We start from the raw sequence: 24,906 nt of genomic DNA, 5'->3' as shown, positions 1-24,906 counted from the left end.
CTCTCCAATAGAGTTGACAATAGCAGTACAATGCTGTGTCAGTGTGTTTGATATGTTACCGAATAACCGAATTATTGCGATGACGGAGTGAAATATCTCCTTGTAACCGATTGTTGCGGGGCGCCGTCGTCCCAGCGAACCCGGTTGAGCTTTACAATTTGACTATACTTGCCGAAGTAAACAGATCATACGATGGTTTATTAAATACGTAGATATCTCCCACCTTCAATCCTCATTTTCTGAATCTCATCTCCTCTCTTGTTTTCTTTTTCGCTTTGTTTTTGTTTATACCTCCGCTTTAGCTCAATCTTCTCAAGATGGCATCTGCGGCAGCTTTGACAGCTTCTGCTGCATTGAAATCTCGAGTTAGGAGACCATCTTTGCTTAAGAAGCTTGCCCATCCTCAAGATTTGATCCCTTTGTTCCCCAATGGAGCTTACATTGGATGGTCTGGGTTCACGGGTGTTGGATATCCTAAGTAAGTAACAATTGCAGTTGTATTGCGGTGCTTGTCCAGAGAGGGGTCAAACGATGGCACATGATTGATTCAGCTGGATACCAATACTGACCGAAACCGTGTAGGAAGATCCCAACAATGCTCGCAGATCACGTAGAGAAGAACAACTTACAGGGCAAGCTCAAGTACTCCCTTTTCGTAGGTGCAAGTTCTGGAGCGGAAACGGAAAATCGATGGGCAGAATTGAATATGATCGAACGACGAAGTCCTCATCAGGTCGGAAAGGCTATTGCAAAGGGCATCAACAATGGCAACATCAATTTCTTCGACAAACATCTGTCTATGTTTCCTGTAGATTTGGTTTATGGATTTTACACAAAAGATCGTCCCAACAAAAAGCTGGATGTGGTTATTGTTGAAGCTACAGCTATTACCGAAGATGGCGGTATTATTCCAGGAGCTTCCGTTGGAGCGTCACCAGAATTGATTCAAATGGCGGACAAGATCATTGTTGAAGTCAATACCTCTATGCCTTCTTTTGAGGGACTTCACGATATCACCATGACCGAGCTTCCACCAAAGCGGAAACCATACCTGATCATGGCACCAGAGGACCGTATTGGAACAACCGCAATCCCTGTTGATAGCGAGAAGATTGTTGCCATCATCGAATCTGATTATCAAGATCAAACTGTACCAAATGCGCCAGAAGATGCTACATCGCGTGCAATTGCTGCTCATTTGATTGAATTCCTTGAGCACGAAGTGAAGCATGACCGACTTCCCAAGAACCTACTCCCAATTCAGTCCGGTATTGGAAACATTGCCAACGCTGTCATCGGTGGTTTGGCCGAATCTAACTTCAGGAACCTCAAAGTCTGGACAGAGGTGCTTCAAGATACCTTCCTTGACCTTTTCGATTCTGGACGTTTAGACTTTGCAACCGCAACCTCTATTCGTTTCTCCCCAGATGGTTTCAAGCGCTTCTACGATGGATGGGAGCAATACTTCGATAAACTTTTGCTTCGCTCACAGCAAGTCTCTAACTCCCCTGAGATCATCAGAAGACTGGGAGTTATCGGAATGAACACACCAGTTGAGGTCGATATCTACGCACATGCAAACAGCACAAATGTCATGGGCTCTCGCATGTTGAACGGCCTCGGTGGCTCAGCTGATTTCCTCCGTTCTTCTAAATACAGTATCATGCACACACCATCTACTAGGCCATCTAAGACTGATGCTCACGGTGTTTCTTGCATCGTTCCTATGTGCACACACGTCGATCAAACCGAGCATGATTTGGATGTTGTCGTTACTGAACAAGGTCTTGCTGATGTCCGAGGATTAAGTCCAAAAGAGCGAGCCAAGGTCATCATTGAAAAGTGCTCTCACCCAGATTATAAGCCAATCTTGGAAGATTATTTCAGAAAGGCCGAGTTCGAGTGTATGAGAAGAGGCTGGGGTCACGAGCCCCATCTATTGTGGAACAGCTTCGACATGCACAAGGCATTTGATCAAGAGGGAAGCATGAAGGCACTTAAGACTTGGGGTTAGATAGTGTATTAAAAAAACGAGATTACGTGGCGGGGAGATGTAGATATTGGAATACTGGAGCACGGCATATATCATTGTGGGCTTACTGGAACGGGGCGCACATGAGGATAGATTTATACATTAAATCAAAAGGCATTTCACAGCGGTTTTTCTTCTTTATACGGTGGATCATTTACGTGATAGAACACCAACATCCAATGCCGTCGTTCTAAAGACTAGATTACCCACTCGTACCAGAGCATTGAGCCTCTAAACTAATGAATAGACCGACAAAGATTTATACTGGCATTTTGGAATCGAATTAATCGATGCCAAATCCAGTATCTGCAATTCAAGAACCGGCTACCCGCTCCTAACTGAGCACCTGATACTAAACCAACGATAATGACCAAAAAATGCGCGTGCTGGCTCCTTGCTTCAAGTGATGGAAGCGGGCTAGACGGCCAAATACGATATAAGAATATTCTATAAACTAAACGCTCAATCTAAAAAGTACTTGATCTAGCGTTGGGCTTTTTCGATCCCGAGAAAGTTGTTGGTATTTGGGAGCCAGAGCTAGAGCCATTTCGCTCACCTCTCGCTGTCTTTGTCATTTATTAGCAAGTACTACTTGTCTGTAGGGGGTATGGTGGACATACAACTTTGGCTACGTTCTCGTTCTCTCTTTGAAGACTACTTCGTAGGCAGTGCTTTACGATCGACACTTTCTGACTTTCGCTTTTATCCAGCGCGTTATCAGTGGGTTGACCTTGGAAATGTTCGGCGGCGGAGGGCATCTTGACTTCGAAATGCAGTTCTGTTGCAAATGTTTCAGATTTTTCGTGGTTAGAATGTTGAGCTGTTCTTGAATAAGAGAGTGATTCGGGATACTTTTCTGGAATTGATATGCTAAGATATGTTGGCTTTTATCTCTCAAATTATTTAGTTGTGAAACAAAGGAATGATGTGGAGGAAGCAGCCCTTGAGTTGACTTTTCACGGAGAAGAAACTCAGTCATAGTTGCTGGAAGACAGTCACAACAATGAAACTCTTCCACAGTCATTCATTTTGGACCGAATTGCTCAACTCATGCTGGAATATATAGGTGTTGTCATTCACGCTCTATTGGTCTCCCCCATATCGATCGATGATGCGTAGATATATATGACTCGATTGTCTATGCGAGTGTAACAAAGCTGCGAATTTTCGTTCTTCCCATGGGTTCCTGGCAGATGTACGGGCTTCAAATACATAACAATGATATCTTATAGAAGTCAAACTATGGACATAAAATTTATGACTCGCGCGCTTGAATATTTGGATCTTATTCATGCAATAAATCTAGCCATTCCAATGCCAAAGCAGAAGTATGCAAGTAAACGTGAACTGATGTGGCATTACTAAGACCTCACGATGTGTGATTTTTATTGACTATGTTTGAGATTCACGCTGTAACATTCCATCCTATATCTTGCTAGCTCCTGATTCTTGAGTCCAAATAATCTTCTTAAAATGTCGACCTGGTGGACCCATTACAAGAATAACCCTAAGTAATTCGGTCTTCAATTTAGTAACCCGACTCAACCAGCCTATTTTTTCCAAGACATATGTTCCACAACCCCAAGCTTGTGATGCTGTTTAATGGACTACCTTCAGTCTTTACCATCGATTAGCCTGCGGCGTCTGTGAGAATTTAGAGCATCTTGATTTGGCTTTTATGGGAGAAACACTTACAAAGAATAGTTATATCTATGACTTAAGCTTGTTGACGCTTTCAGAAAGCTCTTTGACCGACGTCTGTAGTTCAAGGATGGGTTTCTCTGCAATATCAAGTCTTTCCTGTGCTTGTTGAAGTTCTTTGAAATGGGCCCTCAACCACTTGAGATCTTTTAATTGTTCATCTGTGGCATTTGCAAAACGTCCCTTCTCAGGCATGATGGTGATTCTTGAATCGAAGAATGAAATAGAAAGGAGTTGGTGGTTGGTAAATTGGTAAGATGCTCGTGGCACTATGCTTGGTGGTGTGATTGCTTAATTCCAGTTCGACTGTGGGAATTGGAGCTTGATATGGTGGTTGGTGTTACTTGCTTAAGTTTGGGTGCTCAAAGAGAATTTGTACCTCTCTTATGGCAGATTACCATGAATGCCCGCTATTCTGTGTAATTAAATACTACAATTTGTGGAATCATACACCTTGACAATTTATGGGCAGAGGAAATTCACTCGCTGTGGGCAATGAACTTTGAACAGCATCACTGAGCAGTTTCTGATCGGCTTGTACATACACAGTGGTCTTGGTGACGGGAAGATCAGAAAAGTTATGTACCTTTTATTCTCATTTCCAAACTTCTTTGAACTTAATTCTTGTATGCAATTGTAAATTCAATATCAACAATTCATTCTTCCAAAACATAATCCACAAAATATATCTTGTTTAATCTTAAAGCCGTCCAAAAGTTGTTCAGACAACCAAAATTCAGAGTAACGTCACAAAGTCTGCAATTGGCCTTGTTGAGTATATAGCTATCAGCGAAAAAGCTACTGTGCTTGTAGATAATTTTCTAGCTTGCTGGCTTCGTTCAACAGCTGGAAGTCGGTGCTGCTGACTGGCTAGTTGGCCGACTACTCTGTTTGTTAACCCTGGCACGAAATTCTGAATATACACAGTCACTTGGTAAGTCATGATAAGTGAAATTGGAGGCTGGAAGATGATAAATGCTCGAAAATTTACGTTGTTTGATTGGAAAATGTATATTGCAATTGTCCCACTAACTCATGGTTTCAGGTCGCCGGGACTTCCACGAAATGACAATTCGTCCTTGACCAAATTCGAATAATCTAGGCTGCAGCCAAGTTATGGGATTCCTTCCACGAAACGTAATGAGTTTGCCTCTATGTAGTCCTGTACACTCGATCCTTCCCAAATACAACGCTCACCAAAGGTTTCCCGTACGTTGAGTTACCAATTCCTACACAAGCACGCCATCATGGTACATTGGTCCTCAATTACCTATTCCCCTAGGTAGTAACACAATCTTGATTGTTGTCAAAATCTCCCAATCGACTGTCAAAGTATGCAAGCTCCTAACGATCTGAAGTTGTTGTTGATCCGCTCAGACTCCAGTCTTGACCACCCGCACGTGGGGCCGGTCACTTCGAACGATAAATCGCGCTCTCGAGCTGCCTGATCCGTCTTTCAAAGTCTTGATTGACTTCCTTCAATTCGTTTTCAAGTAATTTGACCTTATTCTTCAAATTCTCGATTGTCTGCGTGTCTGTACTTCTGGATAACTGGGCTTCTTCCTGGGATTTCGAAAGATTGTTGACGAGTGTCGACACTTTCTGTAGTAGAGTCCACGCCGAAGAGATGTTCATCTTCGGCAAAGTCTTGGATTCTTTTTCAGGCATGGTGTTATTTCGATTTGAAATACTATGAGAATGGTGAGCAGGCTATTTAGCTTCGTTGACTAAGTCATAGACTTACCTTGATCTGAGGTAGTATTGCTGGATGTATTGTTCCTGTGTTTGTGAAGTTTGCAGGTTATTATATGGTTCTGTGTTTATTTGTGAGGAAATTATCTGTTTAAGAAACATGTGGCAAGCTTTATGGATGTTCAATGTGCTAATGCTGTGAATGAATCTCATTACTGGATGGGCTGTTCACGATAGAGTGGAAATGACTCTCATATAGTTTTCAGCCACCAAATGACCTGCGGGGATAGTCATTCACTCAAAGTTATTAAAAGCATCCTTGTGATAGCGAGAGCTGGGAGGTGTGAAGCAGTGTTCTGGCATTGCCAAAGTAGATATGTATTAAAATATCCCCTTTGAGTGGTATAAAGAAGTCAGAAAATACTAGATACTGTAGAAATTTGCAGTCAATTTGTTATTCAGGAAAGGTATTATTCGAGGTTGTAGTCCTGACACAGAATCATTAGCCTGGTGGTATTGTAGTAAATACAGATCTAAAGACGGTCACGGCTTGATTTATCTCATAAAACTACACCCGAGATTGCCAGTATTTCCCGAGGGTTAGCAAAATTCAGGTTATCAGGTAAAGAGCCTTGAACTTTAGATATTTCTCACACATATCAAAGGCATGTCGTCGTCCCTCTTAGAGAATCTACTTTCCCCTAGTCACATTATGTTCGTGGTATTTGGGAACGTTACAAGAAAATGGTGTACTCATATTCTTATAGAAGCCTACAAGAAAGCAAAAAGCACCAAATTTGAAGTTCCAAGGAATACATATGCCAGAAACTGGTGGCATCGGCAGTCCCATTGCCACCAACACTTCGTGATAACATCCGTACTCCACTCGACAATCTACATCAGCCCACATCTCCTGAACCAGCATTCAGCTTCCTCAGCCTATGAGAAAGTGTCAGTAGTGTCTTTTGGAATCTGCTTCACGAAAACCACTCACTTTAGTCTGCTCCTCGCATGCAGTTGCTGACCTTACTTTCCCAAGAGGCAGTGGCATTTCATCGAAGGTCTTGGCCGCCCCCATACTCTTCACCAAGCCCTGTAAGTCCTCATCGCTGCTAACTTCTTCCACAAATCTGGATGTTCGACCTTTTGCTATAACTCCAGAATGAAAGGTTTGTGGCTGCGCAGCTGGACTGGAAATGATAGAAGAGCTTCTAAGCATCGTATTTCGAGGCAGACAAGGGTTTCGCGGTGCTGTGGATGTATTTTTGCGGGTTCCCTCTGCAGCTTTTCCCTCTTCACGATTCATCGTTTCGGGGAAATCTACTTCCAAAGATTTGGGCATGATGCGAATGAAAATTGAATGTATATTTCAGCAATATTGTTGTGACTGGAGCCCCGCTATATATTGTCACAAAACATTCTTTGATTGACTCTAATCATTTAAGCCACCTTCTAAGAATGCTCCAGAATTGGATAGACATGTCTTTCGAATAAAGGTTTCAATGACAGATGAGGATCGAGCTTCCAAATTTTCAGAAACTGGTCTTACTGCTAGAAACTTCCTGATCTATCTGTCTTTGTTGTCGAAACTCCGTGCGACGGAATTCAGCATTGTTGCTTGGTTCATATCTTCACATCCAGAAATTCAGAGACACCATCAAACCAAGGTGTTGGCCCACTGTGGAGGAAGTGTTTCAAAGAAGCAGCCTGGATAACAAGCGCATTAAAATATCAGTATTCATGTAAGTGCACCCGAAGATTATGAAGCACGGACAAATGTGCGTGATTACAATGAAAGCAATAGTAGTTGAATGAAGATATGCTTTTTTAGACTAATAAAAATATCTCCGGAAAGGAAGCCTGCTTCTTGTAATGATGACTACTAACTCGGTTATTATACCTGGCGATGTGACTGATGAAATTAAAGTCGCCCGCTTAAGAATATACCGCCAACTCTCACGCCAATTGTTGCTTTGCCTTCGAATTCCAAAATCCTGATTTGTACCTTCGAAGTTGCAATAACCCCCATTAAATCCCCATCTAGACCTCCATGCATGTTTTTCTCAAACTAAGCTCCGGAACAATGCTCCATTCCCTTAAACATCAACTCGATCATATCCTTCTTGTCTTGAAAGTTAATTAGCAACTGGCAACTTCTCGAATGCTCCGTGTACTACTTACTGATAATTGCCCGTTTCTTGGCAACGTGACCTTTCTTTGTGACGCCAGGACCCACTCTTTCTACATGATTATTAGCGAGATCTCCTTATAACATTCGTATGAATGGACTTGTAGTGCCAGCAACGACTTACCCAATTGCGCTCACATTATTCTCGCCATGGAATAATTTAGGAATTTTGCTCTTAATCGAGAATTGTGAAATGGGTAGATTGGAAAGAGAATCACCATGTCTTGGCACAGGGTCTGATTCTAGTGATTAGAGACCAAGCGTTAGTGAAAGACCAGTAAAACACAAGTTTGAATGAATTCAAACCTTCACTATTCTCACTCCAAGTATCCTCATTATTATTTGTATCTTCTTTTGCTTGCGTAGGAACCAATCCATATCGCTGCAGCACCGCGTAGTGTCTAATCTGACTCTCAAGAAGACCATCCACGGCCAGCTCGTACGATTCCGCATCATAATTATCGAGGAGTTCCTGGCGCCTTCTCTTCTTAGTTTCAGCTCGAGTTTCTGGAATGATCTCTGTTGTCTCTTCCGTACCAGACAGTGTCTCCGAAGACAGTCTATCGTCTTCCGATCCCTCGAGTGTAGCCACGGTTTGTTTCTCAGAGCTAGTGATAGGCGGACTCATGCTATCTATGTGTTCTACGCGCATTCTATAATCTCTGTACCATTCTTCTGGTCTTTGGGCTTCAATTTGATGATTGATGTCCATGAGAAGTCCGAGATCGACAAATAGCGCATTGGTGGTAGATGTCGTGTGATTCGGCTCCATAATAAATCAAGTTGATGAAAGATTTCTTGATCTTAGGTTCTGTACTTTAATCGATTAAATTGATACAAACCGAAGTATTTGCTGTCGCGGTTCATACGCAGAAGGAAAGCAAGGAGTTTAAGTTGATTAGGAGCCCCTATGAATAGGGATACTCGGTTGACTCATAAAGTGGTTTGATTTTAGTGAATTGATGAAAATAACACCACAATGTGAGTGATGCTCAACATTGACACCACTGGAAATATATATTGACAATGAAATTGATCACACGCAATGCAATTGAATTGGACTCAAATTTCTAGACTTGAATAGAGTACAAGCGCCTGTGCAAATAAACATCCTCCGAAGTCACCAAGAATATTGTAGTGTGGAAAGAATTCGCACCACCGTACAGATAAAGCATCTCTAGCAAATACACCCATGCTAAGTCATGATAGCTCTTCTAGAACTTACCAATTATGATCTTAAAACTCCCACTCTCCTCACAATTGACGCTACATTCTTCGTACACAGTATATAAGTATCATAGACTTGACACGAAAATAAGCTTAACACTTTCCAGCGAATGACACATGAGTCCAATATATAGCTGCAGCTTTGCAGAACTCGAAAGCATAAAGTTACTCAAGCATCCATTCAAAGTAGGTGTAATCGAGAAACCTTTCAAGCATTAGCTCAAAATCATCCGCCTCTTTCAATATGTGGAATATCAATCTTATTCAATTTCATAGTATGAAATGAGAGGATAGGGTTCGTTGATCCCTCAATTGTTCGTCGAGAGACCATAAGCTCCTTCCTTTCTCTCATACCCTCTCTTGCCCCTCTTCTTATTCTTCTTATTTTTTCTCTTTACCATATCTTCCCCTTCCTCAACAGTTGTCTTTTTCATTTTTCCATCAAACGTAAGCTTATGAAGTTTGGCGGTTTGCTTTGACAACCCAAACAAATCGTGTAGTTCCTCTTCCTCTAATCTAGCCGCAGCCCTAATCTGATCCAAATTGGGATGTATCTCCTTCAATAATACTTCGAGGTACTCTTCAATATCTTCCTCCGGCTGTCTTCCATTCATGAATTCTTTCTCGGCTTCGACAATCACCTTTCTCTTCTCAATCATGGATATGCGACTCTCATCAACAGTCAACATTCCCAAAGTATCAACTAATTGCTGTGCCGTGTCAACATTGTGATCCAATCTTCACTTGAGCAACCAGCAGCTTCCATTCTTTTCAAATCTTTATACACATTTTTAATCAATTTTTCCGTGGCTTTCTCGAGTTCCAGTTGCGAATCGATTGCTGCACACAGCAGATGTGTGACGCGGCGTTCATCGTTGATTTGTTTTTCGATGCTCGACATTGTGCGATTGAGAAGTAGTTGAATCAAGCCAATCTGGTCGAAGAGGAGACTCAAGTATAGAATTGTTTGAGGATTGTCCGCCGCCTATCTTCGAGGTCTTCGAGGTCTCCGAGGGCCCACGCTTCTGCTATTCTTTGAATGCTTTGAGTTTCGGTGCTTGTGCCAAATGGAGAACTGTGGCTGCAAATAGGATACTAGTATAAAATCGTTTAAGGATGATTCGCTGCGTAAATTCTAGGATCTCCAAGTCCCAGGGCTCCGAGAGTTATCTCAGAATGAAGTGATTGCTTTCGAAACGTTTTATAATGGTGATTGAGAGAAGAAGAGCGTGTAGAAATGTATCAGGACTATCCGCTGCCGGTCTATGAACTCCTTGAACGCCTGAGTTTGTGCTATTATTCGAATTGTTTAGCCCTAATTTTTGTAAATGTATCCCAGTTGCGGTTTCAAAGTGTCAGAGTTCAATTACTCGCTGCTGATCTCGAAATTCCACTCACTTGCTTAAGTTTGTGGGATTTCTTCGAATGCTTTAGTTGTCAAAGTTTGTGCGAGCGTGACAATGGTGACAGGAAAGGGCACCAGAAAACGAAGTAAAGTAACCCGAATAAATTGCCAGAAAGGTTTTTTTGATGAGCATCTAGATGAATGAGTTGATGGGGTTGTGAAAAGTGTTGGGAGGGAAGGTCGACATCAAAATAAAGATTGAGAGTTCAAAAGTACAAAAATGGAAGGTACGAATGACTCTGGGTGTACACCACAAGATCTCAATCAACTTACAGACCTCGCACATGACTTCGTAAAGAATCTGGGTGCGTATAAGTTTGTTCAATGCCAAAGAAATTAGGGCAAAATGGATGCTGGGTATATGTTTTAATATAGTGGTTATCAAGGTTAAACCGAAGCTGTGCAAAATGTAGCAGCTCATGAGTTTGGTCAACTATAGCCCGCCACCCCCGAAACATATCGTCCAGTGCAATTTCTTGCGTAAAATTTTTCTTCAAGAGTGATATCTGTCGGTTAACTTGAAGAATCAAAGTTATTGTTTTGAGCATTATCAGAGCTGATAATTGGTTGCAGATTGATAGAACCCGAGTTCTCCTTTTGAAGGTTTAGCTGCTCTGTCGACTCTTTTGCTTCGGAATTTCTTTGCTCAAAATGATGCTTCATTATCAAATAGTACCTAGTAGTTATAGAACCACATGAGCGCTTTATAATTATTCAAGGCCTCATCCATCTTCCGCAGTAGTTGCCATACCGTCGCTTTTGGACCAAAGCCATCAATTCTCACCATGGACCTCATCAGAACCCGATGTTTCTTGGCCAAAAAAACTTTGAAATTTCGAGAGTATGTGTCTTCCTGTGAAGAATCCAAAGTTCAATCAAACTTCCTGTCTACTTCAAAAGCTGCTATATACTCATCGTTTGTTTGGGCCGTATTCAGGAGGCCTGGTACGATTTTCTTTATCTGCCTCTTCGTATGACTTTTTAGACCTTTTTGAGCAATTTTGTTTCTTCGCATAGCGACAATTAACATATAATGTAGCACTGTCCTGTGAACTCAGGAAATTGTCAGAGTTCAAGTAAGTTATACTGATGGACTTGAGCGATTCATTCATCAGTGGTCAAACTGGATAGCTACCAGCTCGCTTCATCATAAGGAACTCCACCCCAATTCAAGCCTTACCTACGCACCATATTGGGTATAGTATATTGAACGGCTTCATCTTAGTAACCTGTCTAATCCGTAAATTGACTTATAATGTTGCATCAGTCTTGTTTGAATCGAAATTTGCCCCTCATGGGTGACAATCTTGTCAGTACAGGAACCGGAGATTTGAGTTTTTGAGTGGTATTGGAATACAAATTTAGCTTTGGACTTTGGACTTTGGATAGTGAGCCAGTGATAGGTTCACTCAATGTAAATTAGAATCCAAGCAGTTGATGTTGGATGCCCGAGAAAGCATTGAAAGACCATATCACTGTTGCGCCGTAAGATTGCACAATGGGATCTCATTTTACATGGTGGATTTAATTTCTATTACACTAGGTATTGCAGAATAAATATCCAAAAGTCAGGCAGTTCTTTCTGTGTTACGAGTCAACCCTCCCATCCCAAGCATCCAGTACCCGTGATAGTATCTACGGAATGACGTTGTCGGATCTCCTCACTTGTGGTTAGTAAATGGACTTATATCGCTGGTATGAGCTTACCATATCATTGTTTTGTCCTAATTAGACTTTTCTTCAACCCATCCATTGGTCTTTGCTTTCTGCAAAGCCGAAATTTCAGCCTGTTTTTCTGAGATTTCGACTTTTGTTTCATCATTGTCTTTTTTGATTTGTAAAAGTGTCGACTCCTTATCGTTGTTCCTCTTCTCGAGGTTCAATGCAATCATCCCCAACCTTTTTATCTCGCTCTTAATGCCTTCGGATGTCTCATCCGATGCCTTTGCCTTAGAGGTCCTGATGGTCTGATTTGTCTTCATTTCGAAGTTGTTCTGGATTAACAATTAGATAAGCTAAAAAAAATCTCAAAGAGCAAATCTTACCAAGAACACTCGGGGAGAAAATTGTTTCAAGTGTGTATTGAGCTTCAATATTCGACGAGGTGAAGATATGTAAATGGTTATCTGGATCTTTTTTATGTATTAGCGACAACCTCTATCATAACTAAGGGCATATCATACTTGGTAACAACTGGCCGTGCTTGGTTCGACTATGTTGACTTGAATCGGGAAGTTATCTCAATTTGTGCAAGTTGTGCAAGTTGTGCAAGTTGTGACGTTCGGTGCTTGGATTCTTTGTATCTTGTCGTAGAACAGGAGAGGGCAGGGAGAAAGCAAAGGGTTTTGTGAAAAAGGTAAAGGAAATTGTGGAGGATTCATTTTACTTTCAGTCATGGTATGATGCTCTCAAGAATCATTTATGACTCTAAATTGGCTGAGTCATGACTGTTCATCGCGAAACGCTAGAATCCAGTCAAGCCTTCTACTGAGTGACAATACAGAGGTACAATAAGATGCACTCACTGTGACAAAAGATTCTACTTAGTGAGATTTGGATTTAGTTTCATCTGTGTGTTTAAAAACTATCAAAGCCATGCATAATTTTGCCCAAGATCGATTACCACTCCTCCAACTAGATATATCCCAGCTCACAAAGACCGCGCCCACTGCACCTATCTTCTCAGCTAACGTGCACTATTCAATTCCAGAACTCACACGGAGAGGGTATCAAGCAGTGCCTTCTTGTCTAAACCCTAGATGACTTGCTAACCTCACTGCCAATTCCAGTCTCTCCATTTGTCAACTAAATTATCATACCAATACCCAGAAAAGAGCTGACTTTGCCGAGCAATACTTGCTTGAGAAGCATCTTGGACTATGTTATTCAACAAAGCAGGTGTACTAGGCTCCCCAGCCAGAAAGTATGAGATGACTGCGCGTTGAATCTACATCTGTTGAATCTGGTGTAGTATGAAGCAGGAATAATAGTGCTGATGAGACGTGAAAAGTTCTGAGAAAGCTTTGCCGTGGTGGACGGCTTGGGTCGAACGACTTGGGTTGTTATGTAAGTACGAAGTGGCAGAAGTTCTTTGAGATTGTTGGATTATGTTTCGACGTGCGAGAAAAATCAATATCCAACATGAAGATGCAAATCTGGAGAAGTTGGGGACCATTACACGTTTCAGAGAATCATAAAACGGTACATGGATGATGAATTGTACGATAAAATTGAACAGTCATGGGTAGTCAGAAACTGCTATTATACTAGTCATAAGACCTTGCTGATCCATATTGTCTCCTCTCCAAGTTGAAGGCACCATTTACATCTCATCAGGCTGTGAAAAAAATCGTTTCCTCATGTCCAATGAGCGACAAGATTGAATCCCTGCCTGTACACCCTCATACGTCAACACCCAACTAGGACTGAGCTGCCACATCTTCATATTTTTCACGATTCGGATAATAGTATAAGGGCATCACACTAAGATGCCAATACTATGCTCTCCTCTCGTTCTGCTGACTTTGCTGGCACCACTGCGATATGATTCTTAAACTCCTGCAAGAGTTTTGAAAGGCAGATCAGTACCTATTCTTTGATCCCAGATCTTGTGGAGGAGATTATACGTACTGGTGAAGGCTTTGATTACCTTTGATGTGCCTCTTATGACTTTTCTCAGAACATCACAGCGCTTCTCTGTAGGTGCCACAACCGGGGCGTTACCCTGTAGCGTGTTGGGACATGAGTAAAGTCCATCCTTGATAGCTTCTTGGCTGCTTGTGTCGTTTGCAATCGAAGATGCCTCATAGGTCTGTGATAGATCTTCGCCGTTAATGGTAATGGTAGGAATAGACGAGTGAGTAGACATCATGAAGAATAAAGTGCGATATCGCGATATTTTGATAGGAGGGATCGACTCTGTAAGTGTTTGTGTGTATGTTTGTGTTTGTGCGAAAATTAGAATTCGGTCTTTTCGGCCAGGAGGACTTCGTGAATGGAATGGAGTAATTTCTTTTGAGTTATCTAGCTTAAGCGGTTGCTATTATTCATCAGGAAAAGCAGAACTATGATCAGTATTTCTCACTTGCTTCCAGATGAGTTGTAGTGATGCCATGAAATAAAATGAAGTCATTCATGATGTGCTACGGAGTAAACAAAAAGCTTCTGACATCACGAATACCAGATTGAATCTGCTTAGAAAGTGAATATCCCAGATGAGACTACCATTTCGAGTCATCTTCCTTCCCAGAGGATGACATGATCATCATTCATGTATCATGGATATGGCCATTAGTAGCAGAAGGAGACCTTAGAAAAACCGAGAAATTGCACAACCAACCTGGAGATCTTACTACTTAAAGCGTGTTGCGAACTCTTCCCTTCAAGCAACACTTCTACATATCTTGCAGAAAATATGTCATCCGCCCAAGTATCCGCAAAGTACAAGAAGTAGGGTTCTGCCACTGACTTATCCTGGAAACTTAAAGCTTCCATGAAGAACGGTAGCGATCTTATCACTAAGACTCCTCAAGAGCTTGTTATCCTAAGAGACTGAACCGAGATACATGTTGGTAAAAGTATTAAACAAGCTGGGAGTACTGTACCTGCTCACTGATCATGTGGAAAGAAAAAGATGAAGTTAAAAGCAACCTCGAATCTGCGAAAGAATACCGAGTATACAAGAAATCTTTAGAGAGATAAAAGACATTGTTAGAACAAATTATTGACAAATGTAGTAGGATTATCGACATGAAGAAATATCAAGATTCTAAGAGACGGATTAAGATTTGCACTCGCAAGAACTTCAATGTTAATATTCATCTATCGAAAGCTTTACACCTTGATTGGCCGATTTCTCTTGGAAAGAATCTTGAAACTCAGGTGATTGAGATAATATGATGTCTACATTACCTTCTCTCAAGCGAGGCTGAGGCAACGGTGGAGGAAAAATAGAATCTTCTTCGAGTCAGCAAAGTATAAGGAGATTTCAATGCCTACTTGCAAACATGAAGACAGGAAGGCAGGGGCAAATTTTTCGGGTCTCTCAACATCTTGAATCTTGTCTCGTGTATCTTTCCTTCCTAGTTTATTTTGTTCAAGGGTAGTAATGGTTGCAGGCGATGGACAAGGTGCATAAAACAATACCAACGTGACTTTTGATCACTTAGGCTAATGTGCCTAAGTGATTCAAAGGACACAATTTAGAAGTACGTTCATTCGGAGATAGTATCTTCCGTGTCAATCACGAATAACAGCCATTTCCATTCACTCAAGGATTTGCTGCGTCTGACCTCCATTGACATTATTCAGGTATCGACGAGAATCATGCCGTATCGAAAGGAAATGTACAGAGTTTCTAGGCCCCCCTTATGTTAAAGTCATTCATCTTTCATCGCAATTCTGTTGTAAGATGTCCTCAATTCTTCGAATGGTAGAGATTCAAAAAGCACCACCAGCTCCACCGAAGCTTTCAGATCCCGAAAGTAAAGAAATACTGTCTGAGATATCACCTTACTAGACCCGCTCATTCTCAATTCTTCTTTTATCGCCATCAAGATGATACCCGTTCCGAATCCTATGCAAGGCTCAATCAAATTAACTAAAAATACCGAGCTTGCCTTCAACATCGAGGCTAGATCCAGAAATGCCAGCGGCAAAGCATCAGAGACAGATACAATAGAAGGCATTGATATCTTCTCTTTGCTATCAAGGAGATGCGATCAGTACATTGAGAGCTTCGACAGGGCAACCGAGGCCGAACAAGCCAGAAACATGGCGTCTCTAAAGCAGGCCAAGGATGAGCTTGTGCGCACTCTTGAGATCTTAGAGCAAAAACTACAGCTTTCAAAGGTCTCAAAGAAGCAGGAAGCTCCGAATGAGAAGATAGTAGGTATCATCAAGGGCGGAATATCCTGGCAGCAAGATAATTTGCACAAAGAGAACAATGACCGCTGCAAGAAGAATTCAAATCTGCCATCCAACTTTTATCAGAGTTCGGGAGACTCCGGCCTGGATCGCATTGAAGGTATGCGCTAAAATTCTTATATGGCCGGAAAACCTGGCTGATACGTTTGAACCTCACTAATATGATTAGAATCAACAAAAGTTGGACCCAAAGAGCCAAAATACACACCAGAAAAAATTGCAGAATTTGCAAAATTGGGTCTGCATCTAGGGCACTATAGGCTGGGGCGAGATTAGATCGGAGAATAATGAAACTCTAAATTGGTGGGAGTATCAAAGTGTGGATGTCGGGGCTGAATATGCTGGCATGATACTAAAGGTACTTCGAACAGACCTTGATACCACGAAGATAGTTGCAGATATAATTTTATTGTAGCTTTCATCAGACTTGACGTCCAAGTCAATCATATTAAAAGTATCAGAAGTCAATATTCATTCTTGAACTAGCGCCTACTGGTGTCCAATCTTTAATTCACAGCACTAGCTGATCCTGCACATAAGGTTTCAAGATCCCCCATTATTAGACCCTCGCACAACTCGTCCACGACTGAATTCTTCTTGCTAAATACTTCAAGAACATAAATATGAGCACACCCGTGCTCTATAGACTGCGAGCCCATGACCTATATCACACCTCTCGCGAATTACTCGCTCCATAACAGCTATTCAATATGTCCAAGTGACACCAAGAGAAAGATCAAGGAGTTCGGAAGAACTTGATCCCGATGAATAACCTTATTGGCAAAGCAAAACATTCTATACTGATGCCCAAGTAAGTACCATAACCCTCTCACTCGAACTATAGCGCATGCCATAGCCGAAGGATTTTATATCTGCCACTGGGTGCTCCTCATACTTTTCGGACGTTGTGATAAGCATGAAACCCCAAACACGTACTTGGACGATGATTGGCGGACATCACTATACCGAGTTACCGAAGGTAGGACGGGTGGGGGATGTTACACGTGATGTTCTCCAGAGATTCAATATATATATTTAGCAGCTGGAGAAACTTTTGTGTTTTAGATTGTATGATTCTTTTTTAACTTCACGATAAGGTCTAGGGCCTTTTTCAGTGATAGAAACTCCTAGAAACGCGATATTGGTTACTGATATTCCTACCATGACCGAGAAGGATTCTACTACCCCGCGTTACGACCCCTCAATCTACGATACCCCTTTCTCAAAATTACCAAACTCCAAAAGAGTATGGATAGGGGAGCCTGGATCTGCTCTTGAAGGGATAGGTAAGAATCTCTTCACCTTTCTGGACCATATATAACCTGACAACCCTCATAAGTCGCCTATCCCTTCTCACACCCGAAATAGTCTCTTCGGCGGCAACTTCAGAGATCAAGACGGGTAAGAGAGTAGGTCTCGGATGGGACATGACAAAATTGGAGTATTCCCAATTTGGACGACAGAAATGTGGACATAAGATTATTCCACTGAATGGACCAGGCGGGAGTGGATATGGAGCTTGTTTTGATGATGTCTATCATATGAATCCCCGTAGGTCATTGCAATGCCTCTTGTTAGTTTGGATGTCGTTAGCATGTCTTTAAGAATCTATCAATCGGAGATTTCTTGCTCTGAGATTCTCAATTAGATGATGGGCAAGCATCTATCTGAAAGAGGCAGGTTAAACCCACGATTTGTTGCTACCTAGTATATTTACCTCGAGTTCTGCCGGTTGAAATCATGACAAAATCAAGTCACATCTCCACAAGACATATAACACTACAGCTTTCAATCGATTTTAGGATTTTACATATTTTGAATATCATACAAGCATTGGCTGACCTATAACACAAGAACAAAGCAGTCAATGGGATGGCTTTCGTCACTACTCCCAGCCACGAAATACTTCCGATCCCTCTACATCACAGGACCGAGTGTTCTATGGCGGCACTACGAAGGATGAAATTATGGATACATCGAGTCACCGTATCGGGCTCCAACACTGGGCACCTGAAGGAATTGCCGGTTTGTCTTCACAGTTCCTACTTCACCGTTTCATCTCGCATCTTCATAACGCTCACAATCACATCCAGGCCGTGGTATTTTAATCGACTACGCTCACTGGTGCGCCCAACAATCTCCACCCATCAAGTACACCAACTTTTCTCTTCACAATATCCCGTTCGAAACGCTCGTCGCGATTCTCGCCGATCAAAATATAACCCCTCAACATGGTGATATTCTCTTTATCCGCATGGGTCTAATTCCGGAATGGGATAGCTTCACCGAACCTCAAAAACAAGAATATGCATCCCAAAGTACCCCCGAACATGCTGGTGTCGAACCTAGCTTCGAGTTATTGGAGTGGTTATGGGATAGTGGAATATCAGCTGTGGCAGGCGATGCTATAAGCTGGGAGGTATATCCTACACAGGGAGAGCTTAGCTGTCATGAGTATTTGCTCGGAGGATGGGGAATGCCAATTGGTAAGTCTTTTACCTGGATTTTTGAGTTCTCTTTGAACTTGATTTTTATCCAATTTTCATTCGCTTTCATGCGCCTGGCTTCGTATGTCACATAGATAGCTGGCGCGCAACTCGAAATTCTTCCAGTTTAACAATCATGCCTTCTAACTGATCACTCACATAGGTGAAATATTCGATCTTGAGGCCTTGTCTCGTACCTGTCGCGAACTAAATAGATATTCCTTCTTCCTAACATCGATGCCATTGAATATGCCAGGAGGGGTTTCTTCACCCCCAAATGCAATGGCCATCTTTTAGATGATGATTGAGAAATTGGAAAGGGCGGAAAAGACATATGCGACAGGGACAGGAGGCCAGAGAGGTTGAAAGAGATCTAAGGACTGTAAATATGACATATTGAGTTGGATACTGGTTAATAGTTGTGGAAATTGCTACACTGTAAAAAATCTGAACACAAAAGCTTGTTAGCCAATGTAAATCGAACGTTGCATTCCCTTTGGGACCTAGATCTTTGAAACCTATTATCAGTAAATCAACCTAACGCAACTCGGGCCAAGCCCACCGCTTTCTAACGACCCTCTAGCGACTCCTGCACCAATCATTCCCCGGAGAGAATGACCAGATTAGAAGACCATAGAGAATGTCAGACAGCGATGGACTTGGCCCAAGTTACGGGTCGACTTCATCAATCCCCAGGCTATCCAATGTAACTCCCTCACCCCGATCCCCCGAAGGAAACCGGAAGATTGGAAGTTGGCAAATTCCAACCAGAGGAACGATGAAATCAACCTAACGCAACTCTGACCCAAGCCAGCATCCCTTTACCTTTTGTTTCTGTTCTTTATCATCCCTCGCCCCCCGAAGGGAGCAAAGTCAAAAGACAGCCACAAAAGGTACAGGGATACTGGCTTGGGCCAGGGTTACGGGTCAAGGCTGCCAGATTTTCACCCCCCGATGCTGTTCATTATCATTCCTCGCTCCCCGAAGGAAGCGGAGTCAAAAGACAGCAACGGCAGAGTGAAGAACTGCAGCCTTTTCCTAGACGACTGTCTTTTCAACCAGGCCGCTTGATTCCCCGCCATAGCCGTTGAAACATCTTGGTCGATTCAATGCATCATCCCTCTTGACCCCCCCCGCCTTAGCCGCGCAAGCATCCTGCTCATTCTATTGAAACCCCTCGTTTGACAACAGCCCATATCCTCACGCTACCCATCCTGCTCCTTTTCAAATAATCCCCTCGAGCTCCGGCTCAGCGGTTCAAATGATCCTTAACCGATCATCAACCAAGACTAAACAGCCCCAACCAAATACCGCCGTCCGTCATTTTGATCTCCCCGAAAGGAGATCAATCAGAATAGCAGGAAATGATCCGGAGTTGATAGCCTTGGTCTAATGAAGGGGTAAGAATACTTGAACTTAAGACACGGATCAAGGCAGAAGATCCTACTCATCAAGCGAAAATGGCGCGCGGACAGGTCACCGAATCATAACGCGGTGATCCAATAAAAACAAGAGAAGGCTTGAATGACCAAGGCGCTGAAATCAAAAGGTAATGATACAATGAAAGGAACAAAATGTTTGAACGGCTAAAACGCGGAAACCAAGGATGGCAGGTTGAATTCACAATCGCCCTACAAGGAAGAAAGAGAAAAAAAGTCGAAAAGGATGGAGGGAAGGCGGTCTATATATAGGCAAAAGGACTGAAATCTGTCAAACAGATCACCACGCTAGGAAATCAACCAAAGTGAATATGACGGCTGCCAAAAGATTTACTACGCCAATCAATGAACCAAAACCAGTCAGCAGACCGCATCAGCTTTCGGATTGTCTAGTGAATCGTACGAATGGACAAGGTTCAAGCTCAACATAATTTTAAACTTTAGAAAGACAAAGACTTTCTCACTTCGTTAGGAGATGAAAATTTTCACCTCATGAAACAACAGTTTATACCACCCATTGACCGTTCAAAATTCACTATTCAGTTTTGCTTGATTGATACAAAGTGAGTCTTATACCGTTGTGAGCATAGGTATATATATATATTTATCACTTACGCTAACGATGAAGATGTCAGATTGTATGCAACATGTGAACCAGCGAAACCTTCACGCAATCTATGACTTGCATATCGGAGACTTTTACTCGATCTACTTACTAGTTCCAAACGTTGAAACTAATGGACTGCACTTGTAATTTGATCTAACACTGCCCTAATACTACGCAATCAAGATCTTCATCTGGTGAATCCTGGATACGGCAATCTTCAAAGCTATCTCCGATCAGTCAAAAAGTTCATATTCAATAACTTCCAATCTTATTTATCGTACCAATTCCCCTCGGCCCTCGGTGTATTATTCGATTGTGACTAAGAAGAAAATGGCGCAACGAAGGTGAATATCTATTCTGGCTCCTATGATTGCTTCTTCTACCTCATCAAATGAGGCTAGAATCGACAGCCTGATGTTTCCTCTAACTTTGGCAGCCCAGTAATAAAAGTTCCATTTCAAAGATGATAGATCAGAGAGAAGAAAATTTACGAGCTCTCAACACTAGATAGATCAAGCCTTGCCTTGCAAGCTTGTAGAAATCATCAACGCCTTATCCCTCATATGTAGACGAGGTTCGAAGCCAAAATAATTAAAAATGATACGTGTACTTAGGATCACGCTTTGTTGTCATTCTCCAGTTCCTTCGAGCTTCCATCCTACCATTAACGCGCCCCCGAGCCTTCATTACCCTTGAGAGTTTCCTGAAGTTCAGCCCATCCTGTTGTGTTCCTGCTTTGATTGCGTTATTGCTTAGCTCTGTAAATAATGGCTGGGTCAAACAGGATTAATTCCTGTAGTACATGCGTGATTATAAGATAGGCTTGATTGGACATAAATGTAGGAACTATACATTCGATGTATCATAGCACCCTTTTGCCTTCTCTAATTGCATTACTGGAAATGTAAAACGACACTAAGATCAATATTTCACAGTCTCACAATCCGAAAACTCAAGAAATCAAGTATTCAAAGGTGTAAACTTTTATTTTCTTATGCCAATAGTTACATACTTGCTTTTGTATTTGCCCTATTTCATACGTAAGTACAACACGGCCAAATTCTTGCCTATTAGATGCCCATCGTCTTTCCCTTTTCTTGCCTCTCTCGCGCCTCGGCAGTCATCTCTCCCTCATAGATAGCAGACCCAACATGAAAGGCTTCTCCACGTACTGAACTGACATGGATGACAGAGCCCAAGTGAAAACCTATTTCACTTGCTCTTCGTGTCCCGTTTGCGCCCGAGTCATCAACCCGAAGATAACGGGAACCAAGTCTGACAAGTCTGTTTCTTGAATACTCGTTGATTATAGAGGGTTGACACTAACTCTCAAATTGGAAAGAAAAAGTTTAAACAACCAAAACGCCAAACAGATCCAGATGTATGAGCGTCCCTATCATGCAAGAAAAAGATATGTAACGCACTGTAAGCAATGCACCAAAATTAACTCCTTAGTATAGATGGATGACCCTAAGTTACCTCCCCAAGTCATGATGATTGTTTTGGTCGTTCGGAATTTCCATTGTCAGAAAGTCCAAATCTGAATATGAACTGTTTTTATGAAAGACCCTCAATGAATTGTATTTATTTGGCATGTCAAACTGACTTCCACTGGCCATTGATTTGAAAGCCGTTTTATTTTATAGCACTTCGTCTTCTTCGGTGATCCTGCCTACTCTCACTCCACCAGGACTGACTCTTTCGGGCCCTCTGAGTGGCTCTGGAGGTGGCTCGTCTATCATACAAGCGTTCTCAAGCATATTCGTCCATTTTCCACTTGTACCAGCATGACTATGTTTAAGATGTTGACGGAAATGATCCGCGCGGAAAAATTTCTTGGCATGGTTACATTCTCCAAACTTGTGCATGTCTTGTAAATGGGCACCCCTGAGGTCCCAATCCTCACCAGTCGCCACAGGCATCGGAGATCCCTCGTGATTCGCAACTCCAGTCCTTGGGAAATCTTCGCCACAGTATCCACAAGTATCCGCATCGTTGGGCCGTGAAGGAGAAGGATGGAAAGCATGCGCCCAATCTAGGAGAGCAGCACATGACCAAGAGTAACGACGGAGGTGCAAAGAATTCTGATGCCTTTCGGCCTCATTTTTATTCTTGAAACGATTTCGACAGTATAGGCATTCATACTGCTTTTCTTGTTCATGCGTGCTAAATTATGGTTAGTATCAACAAACAGTTAGATTTTGAGTGACACTAACTTGAGATCTTCCTGGGTGTCAAATTTCTTAGGTTTTTTGGGACAGCATTCACAAATGAAACCGCCTTGTCTACTAGGAGCACTATTGTGTTTCACGTGTCCTAATGCCTCTGGCATTTTTCGCGCATTAGTTAGAGGTCGACTTTCAGATAAAGCTCGATGATGGGTTGTTCTAGCCGAAATTGAACCTCTTGGGCTGGGATTTAGCGACATTGAACCATTATATGACATGTCGGTGTTGATATCCATGGGTCCAGGTGAGAGGCCTCCATGAGACAGCCTACTATACGAGCCCATGCTGGTCGCGCTACTAGCAGTCACTGATAATGTGGATGAGAATGAGTTCCTAGGTAAAGAAGTGGTAGATGATATAGACGTAGAGCTCGAATGAAAGCGCGGACTTGGTGTTGAGCGTGAGCCAGATTCGCGACGTCGTGCAAGATCGCTTGCACTGCCTACCGTGCGTAGTAGATGTAGACTGTCGTCCCTGGGAGGAGAAGATGCACGTCGTTTTTGCCCGGCTGTAGAGCAGGGAGAGTATCCTTCACTCCGACCATGATACTCTTCTTCTATCTGTAGTCGTCTCAGTCCCGTTTCTTCCATATGGAAGCCTTCTTCGTATTCTGGAGAAGGCATCTGGAAGCTATCCCTAGATTGGCTGGCGATACTTGATGCATCGTCGGCTATGCTCCCCGACCTCATGTTGTAAGGGTGTGGTGACCTTTCATTGTCTATTATATCGGTCGGTGACCTGAACTCAAATGTGTTCAAATTGCTAAGTCTGGGATATGGATTGCCTGGTGAGATGCCAGAAGATAAAGGCGAATCTGCCCATCGATTTATGGGACTCTCTGCAAGCGCCGGTTTGTGTGTATGGATTGGCAGAGAGAGTGGCTTGAGTGTAGGATGACCATGTTCCCGCGCTATTCTAGAGGTCGGTGATGCATCGTTTACAGATGAGCTGAACGGAGACTTCGCGAATGGTCTTGATGGTGTGAAATTATCTCCTCTGCTACCCAGCTTTTGTAATAATGATTTGTCGTATGCTTGAGCATTAGTTTGATATGTATCGTGGACAGAACTTTGAAAGCCTATTGAGGTTCTTGATCTGCGAAACGAAGAATTAGTAAAAGAAGGCACAAGAAAACACTTCATAATCTTCAGTAACGCATTGACAAGAGAACTGGCGATCCTGTTTGCGGGGTGACATGAAATCGGAGGCTCCGGCGTAATTTTAAGATAATAGCACTCACTGTGTCGACCCAATGCTTGCGTTCGAAGCAGAAAGACTTGAATAGCCTTCATCTTTTGGCAGTGCAATTGCATGGTTGCTCGCATCTTTCGACGGATGGACAGTGACGGTGGCGTTGGAGCTTCCTCGACGTCCAATGTCTGGTCGCTCATCTGATATGCTATTGCGACTATAGCTCCCACCATACAGACTCGAGCCGGCAGGAACCGATGAAACGTTTCTTCCCCAATCGAGTTCCCGATTTTGATTTGCCCACTGCCACCCAAGATCTCCTCCATTATCTGTATCTGGAATGTATTTAGGTGGTGGTAAAGGAGGAGGGGGGGACTCTCTCGCGTTGGGTATAGACATTGGTCCAGCCGCGGCCCTTGAAGAGTTGGAAGAATGGTATTTGTGTTGATCTGAGTATCTGTCGGGATATCGATCGGGGTGGTGAGAGTCATGTACGTGGATTTCTGGTAAGGGTGTGCTGAAGCTCGGCTTTTGGCCACGCATAGGAATATCCATTGTGTGAGTTAAGCCACAGGCTGTGAAAATTAAGTGGATGTATGTTGTAGTCCTCCTAACAACATGAGCTGACCTCGTCTTCGTCTAGAAGTCGCTAAGTCGGACGTGCCGTTTTGCTTGGGAGGGAAAGGTTGAGAGTGGAGAAGGAGGGAAATCGCAACATGGATATTTTTTTTTCGAAGAGTATATTAGTTACAAAAAAAGAGGTTCCGGGTCACAACATCCGGTTC

General features: G+C 42.6%; 9 protein-coding genes across 9 annotated transcripts; 3 read left to right on the top strand and 6 right to left on the bottom strand.

Moving 5' to 3' along the window:
* Positions 1-317: 317 nt before the first annotated feature.
* Positions 318-2,014, top strand: EAF02_006228 (uncharacterized protein; the record flags this gene model as incomplete). Its single annotated transcript, XM_038902276.1, has 2 exons — positions 318-478; positions 583-2,014. The coding sequence occupies 2 exons, from the start codon at positions 318-320 to the stop codon at positions 2,012-2,014; spliced, it is 1,593 nt and encodes a 530-aa protein (XP_038758493.1).
* A 485-nt stretch (positions 2,015-2,499) lies between these two features.
* On the bottom strand, positions 2,500-2,790 carry EAF02_006227 (uncharacterized protein; the record flags this gene model as incomplete). The annotated part of the gene is made up of 2 exons (XM_038902275.1): positions 2,500-2,598; positions 2,653-2,790. The coding sequence occupies 2 exons, from the start codon at positions 2,788-2,790 to the stop codon at positions 2,500-2,502; spliced, it is 237 nt and encodes a 78-aa protein (XP_038758492.1).
* Positions 2,791-5,143: 2,353 nt separating this feature from the next.
* EAF02_006226 (uncharacterized protein) lies at positions 5,144-5,401 on the bottom strand (the record flags this gene model as incomplete). The annotated part of the gene is made up of 1 exon (XM_038902274.1): positions 5,144-5,401. The coding sequence occupies one exon, from the start codon at positions 5,399-5,401 to the stop codon at positions 5,144-5,146; it is 258 nt and encodes an 85-aa protein (XP_038758491.1).
* Positions 5,402-7,493: 2,092 nt separating this feature from the next.
* Positions 7,494-8,385, bottom strand: EAF02_006225 (uncharacterized protein; the record flags this gene model as incomplete). Its single annotated transcript, XM_038902273.1, has 4 exons — positions 7,494-7,552; positions 7,607-7,662; positions 7,738-7,855; positions 7,920-8,385. 4 exons carry the CDS (start codon positions 8,383-8,385, stop codon positions 7,494-7,496), a joined length of 699 nt encoding a protein of 232 aa, XP_038758490.1.
* A 763-nt stretch (positions 8,386-9,148) lies between these two features.
* On the bottom strand, positions 9,149-9,741 carry EAF02_006224 (uncharacterized protein; the record flags this gene model as incomplete). The annotated part of the gene is made up of 2 exons (XM_038902272.1): positions 9,149-9,543; positions 9,594-9,741. 2 exons carry the CDS (start codon positions 9,739-9,741, stop codon positions 9,149-9,151), a joined length of 543 nt encoding a protein of 180 aa, XP_038758489.1.
* A 4,054-nt stretch (positions 9,742-13,795) lies between these two features.
* On the bottom strand, positions 13,796-14,113 carry EAF02_006223 (uncharacterized protein; the record flags this gene model as incomplete). The annotated part of the gene is made up of 1 exon (XM_038902271.1): positions 13,796-14,113. The coding sequence occupies one exon, from the start codon at positions 14,111-14,113 to the stop codon at positions 13,796-13,798; it is 318 nt and encodes a 105-aa protein (XP_038758488.1).
* Positions 14,114-15,822: 1,709 nt separating this feature from the next.
* EAF02_006222 (uncharacterized protein) lies at positions 15,823-16,446 on the top strand (the record flags this gene model as incomplete). Its single annotated transcript, XM_038902270.1, has 2 exons — positions 15,823-16,270; positions 16,340-16,446. 2 exons carry the CDS (start codon positions 15,823-15,825, stop codon positions 16,444-16,446), a joined length of 555 nt encoding a protein of 184 aa, XP_038758487.1.
* Positions 16,447-17,332: 886 nt separating this feature from the next.
* EAF02_006221 (uncharacterized protein) lies at positions 17,333-18,953 on the top strand (the record flags this gene model as incomplete). Its single annotated transcript, XM_038902269.1, has 5 exons — positions 17,333-17,456; positions 17,539-17,721; positions 18,025-18,195; positions 18,264-18,656; positions 18,820-18,953. 5 exons carry the CDS (start codon positions 17,333-17,335, stop codon positions 18,951-18,953), a joined length of 1,005 nt encoding a protein of 334 aa, XP_038758486.1.
* A 3,389-nt stretch (positions 18,954-22,342) lies between these two features.
* On the bottom strand, positions 22,343-24,676 carry EAF02_006220 (uncharacterized protein; the record flags this gene model as incomplete). Its single annotated transcript, XM_038902268.1, has 3 exons — positions 22,343-22,868; positions 22,919-24,025; positions 24,171-24,676. 3 exons carry the CDS (start codon positions 24,674-24,676, stop codon positions 22,343-22,345), a joined length of 2,139 nt encoding a protein of 712 aa, XP_038758485.1.
* Between the last annotated feature and the right edge of the window lie 230 nt (positions 24,677-24,906).

Source organism: Botrytis sinoallii, assembly GCF_014898435.1.
Source record: "Botrytis sinoallii strain Bc 23 chromosome Unknown BSIN_009, whole genome shotgun sequence".
NCBI lineage: Eukaryota > Fungi > Ascomycota > Leotiomycetes > Helotiales > Sclerotiniaceae > Botrytis > Botrytis sinoallii.
The sequence above is the reverse complement of the archived record's forward strand: the minus strand, read 5'-3'. Positions and strand labels throughout refer to the sequence as shown.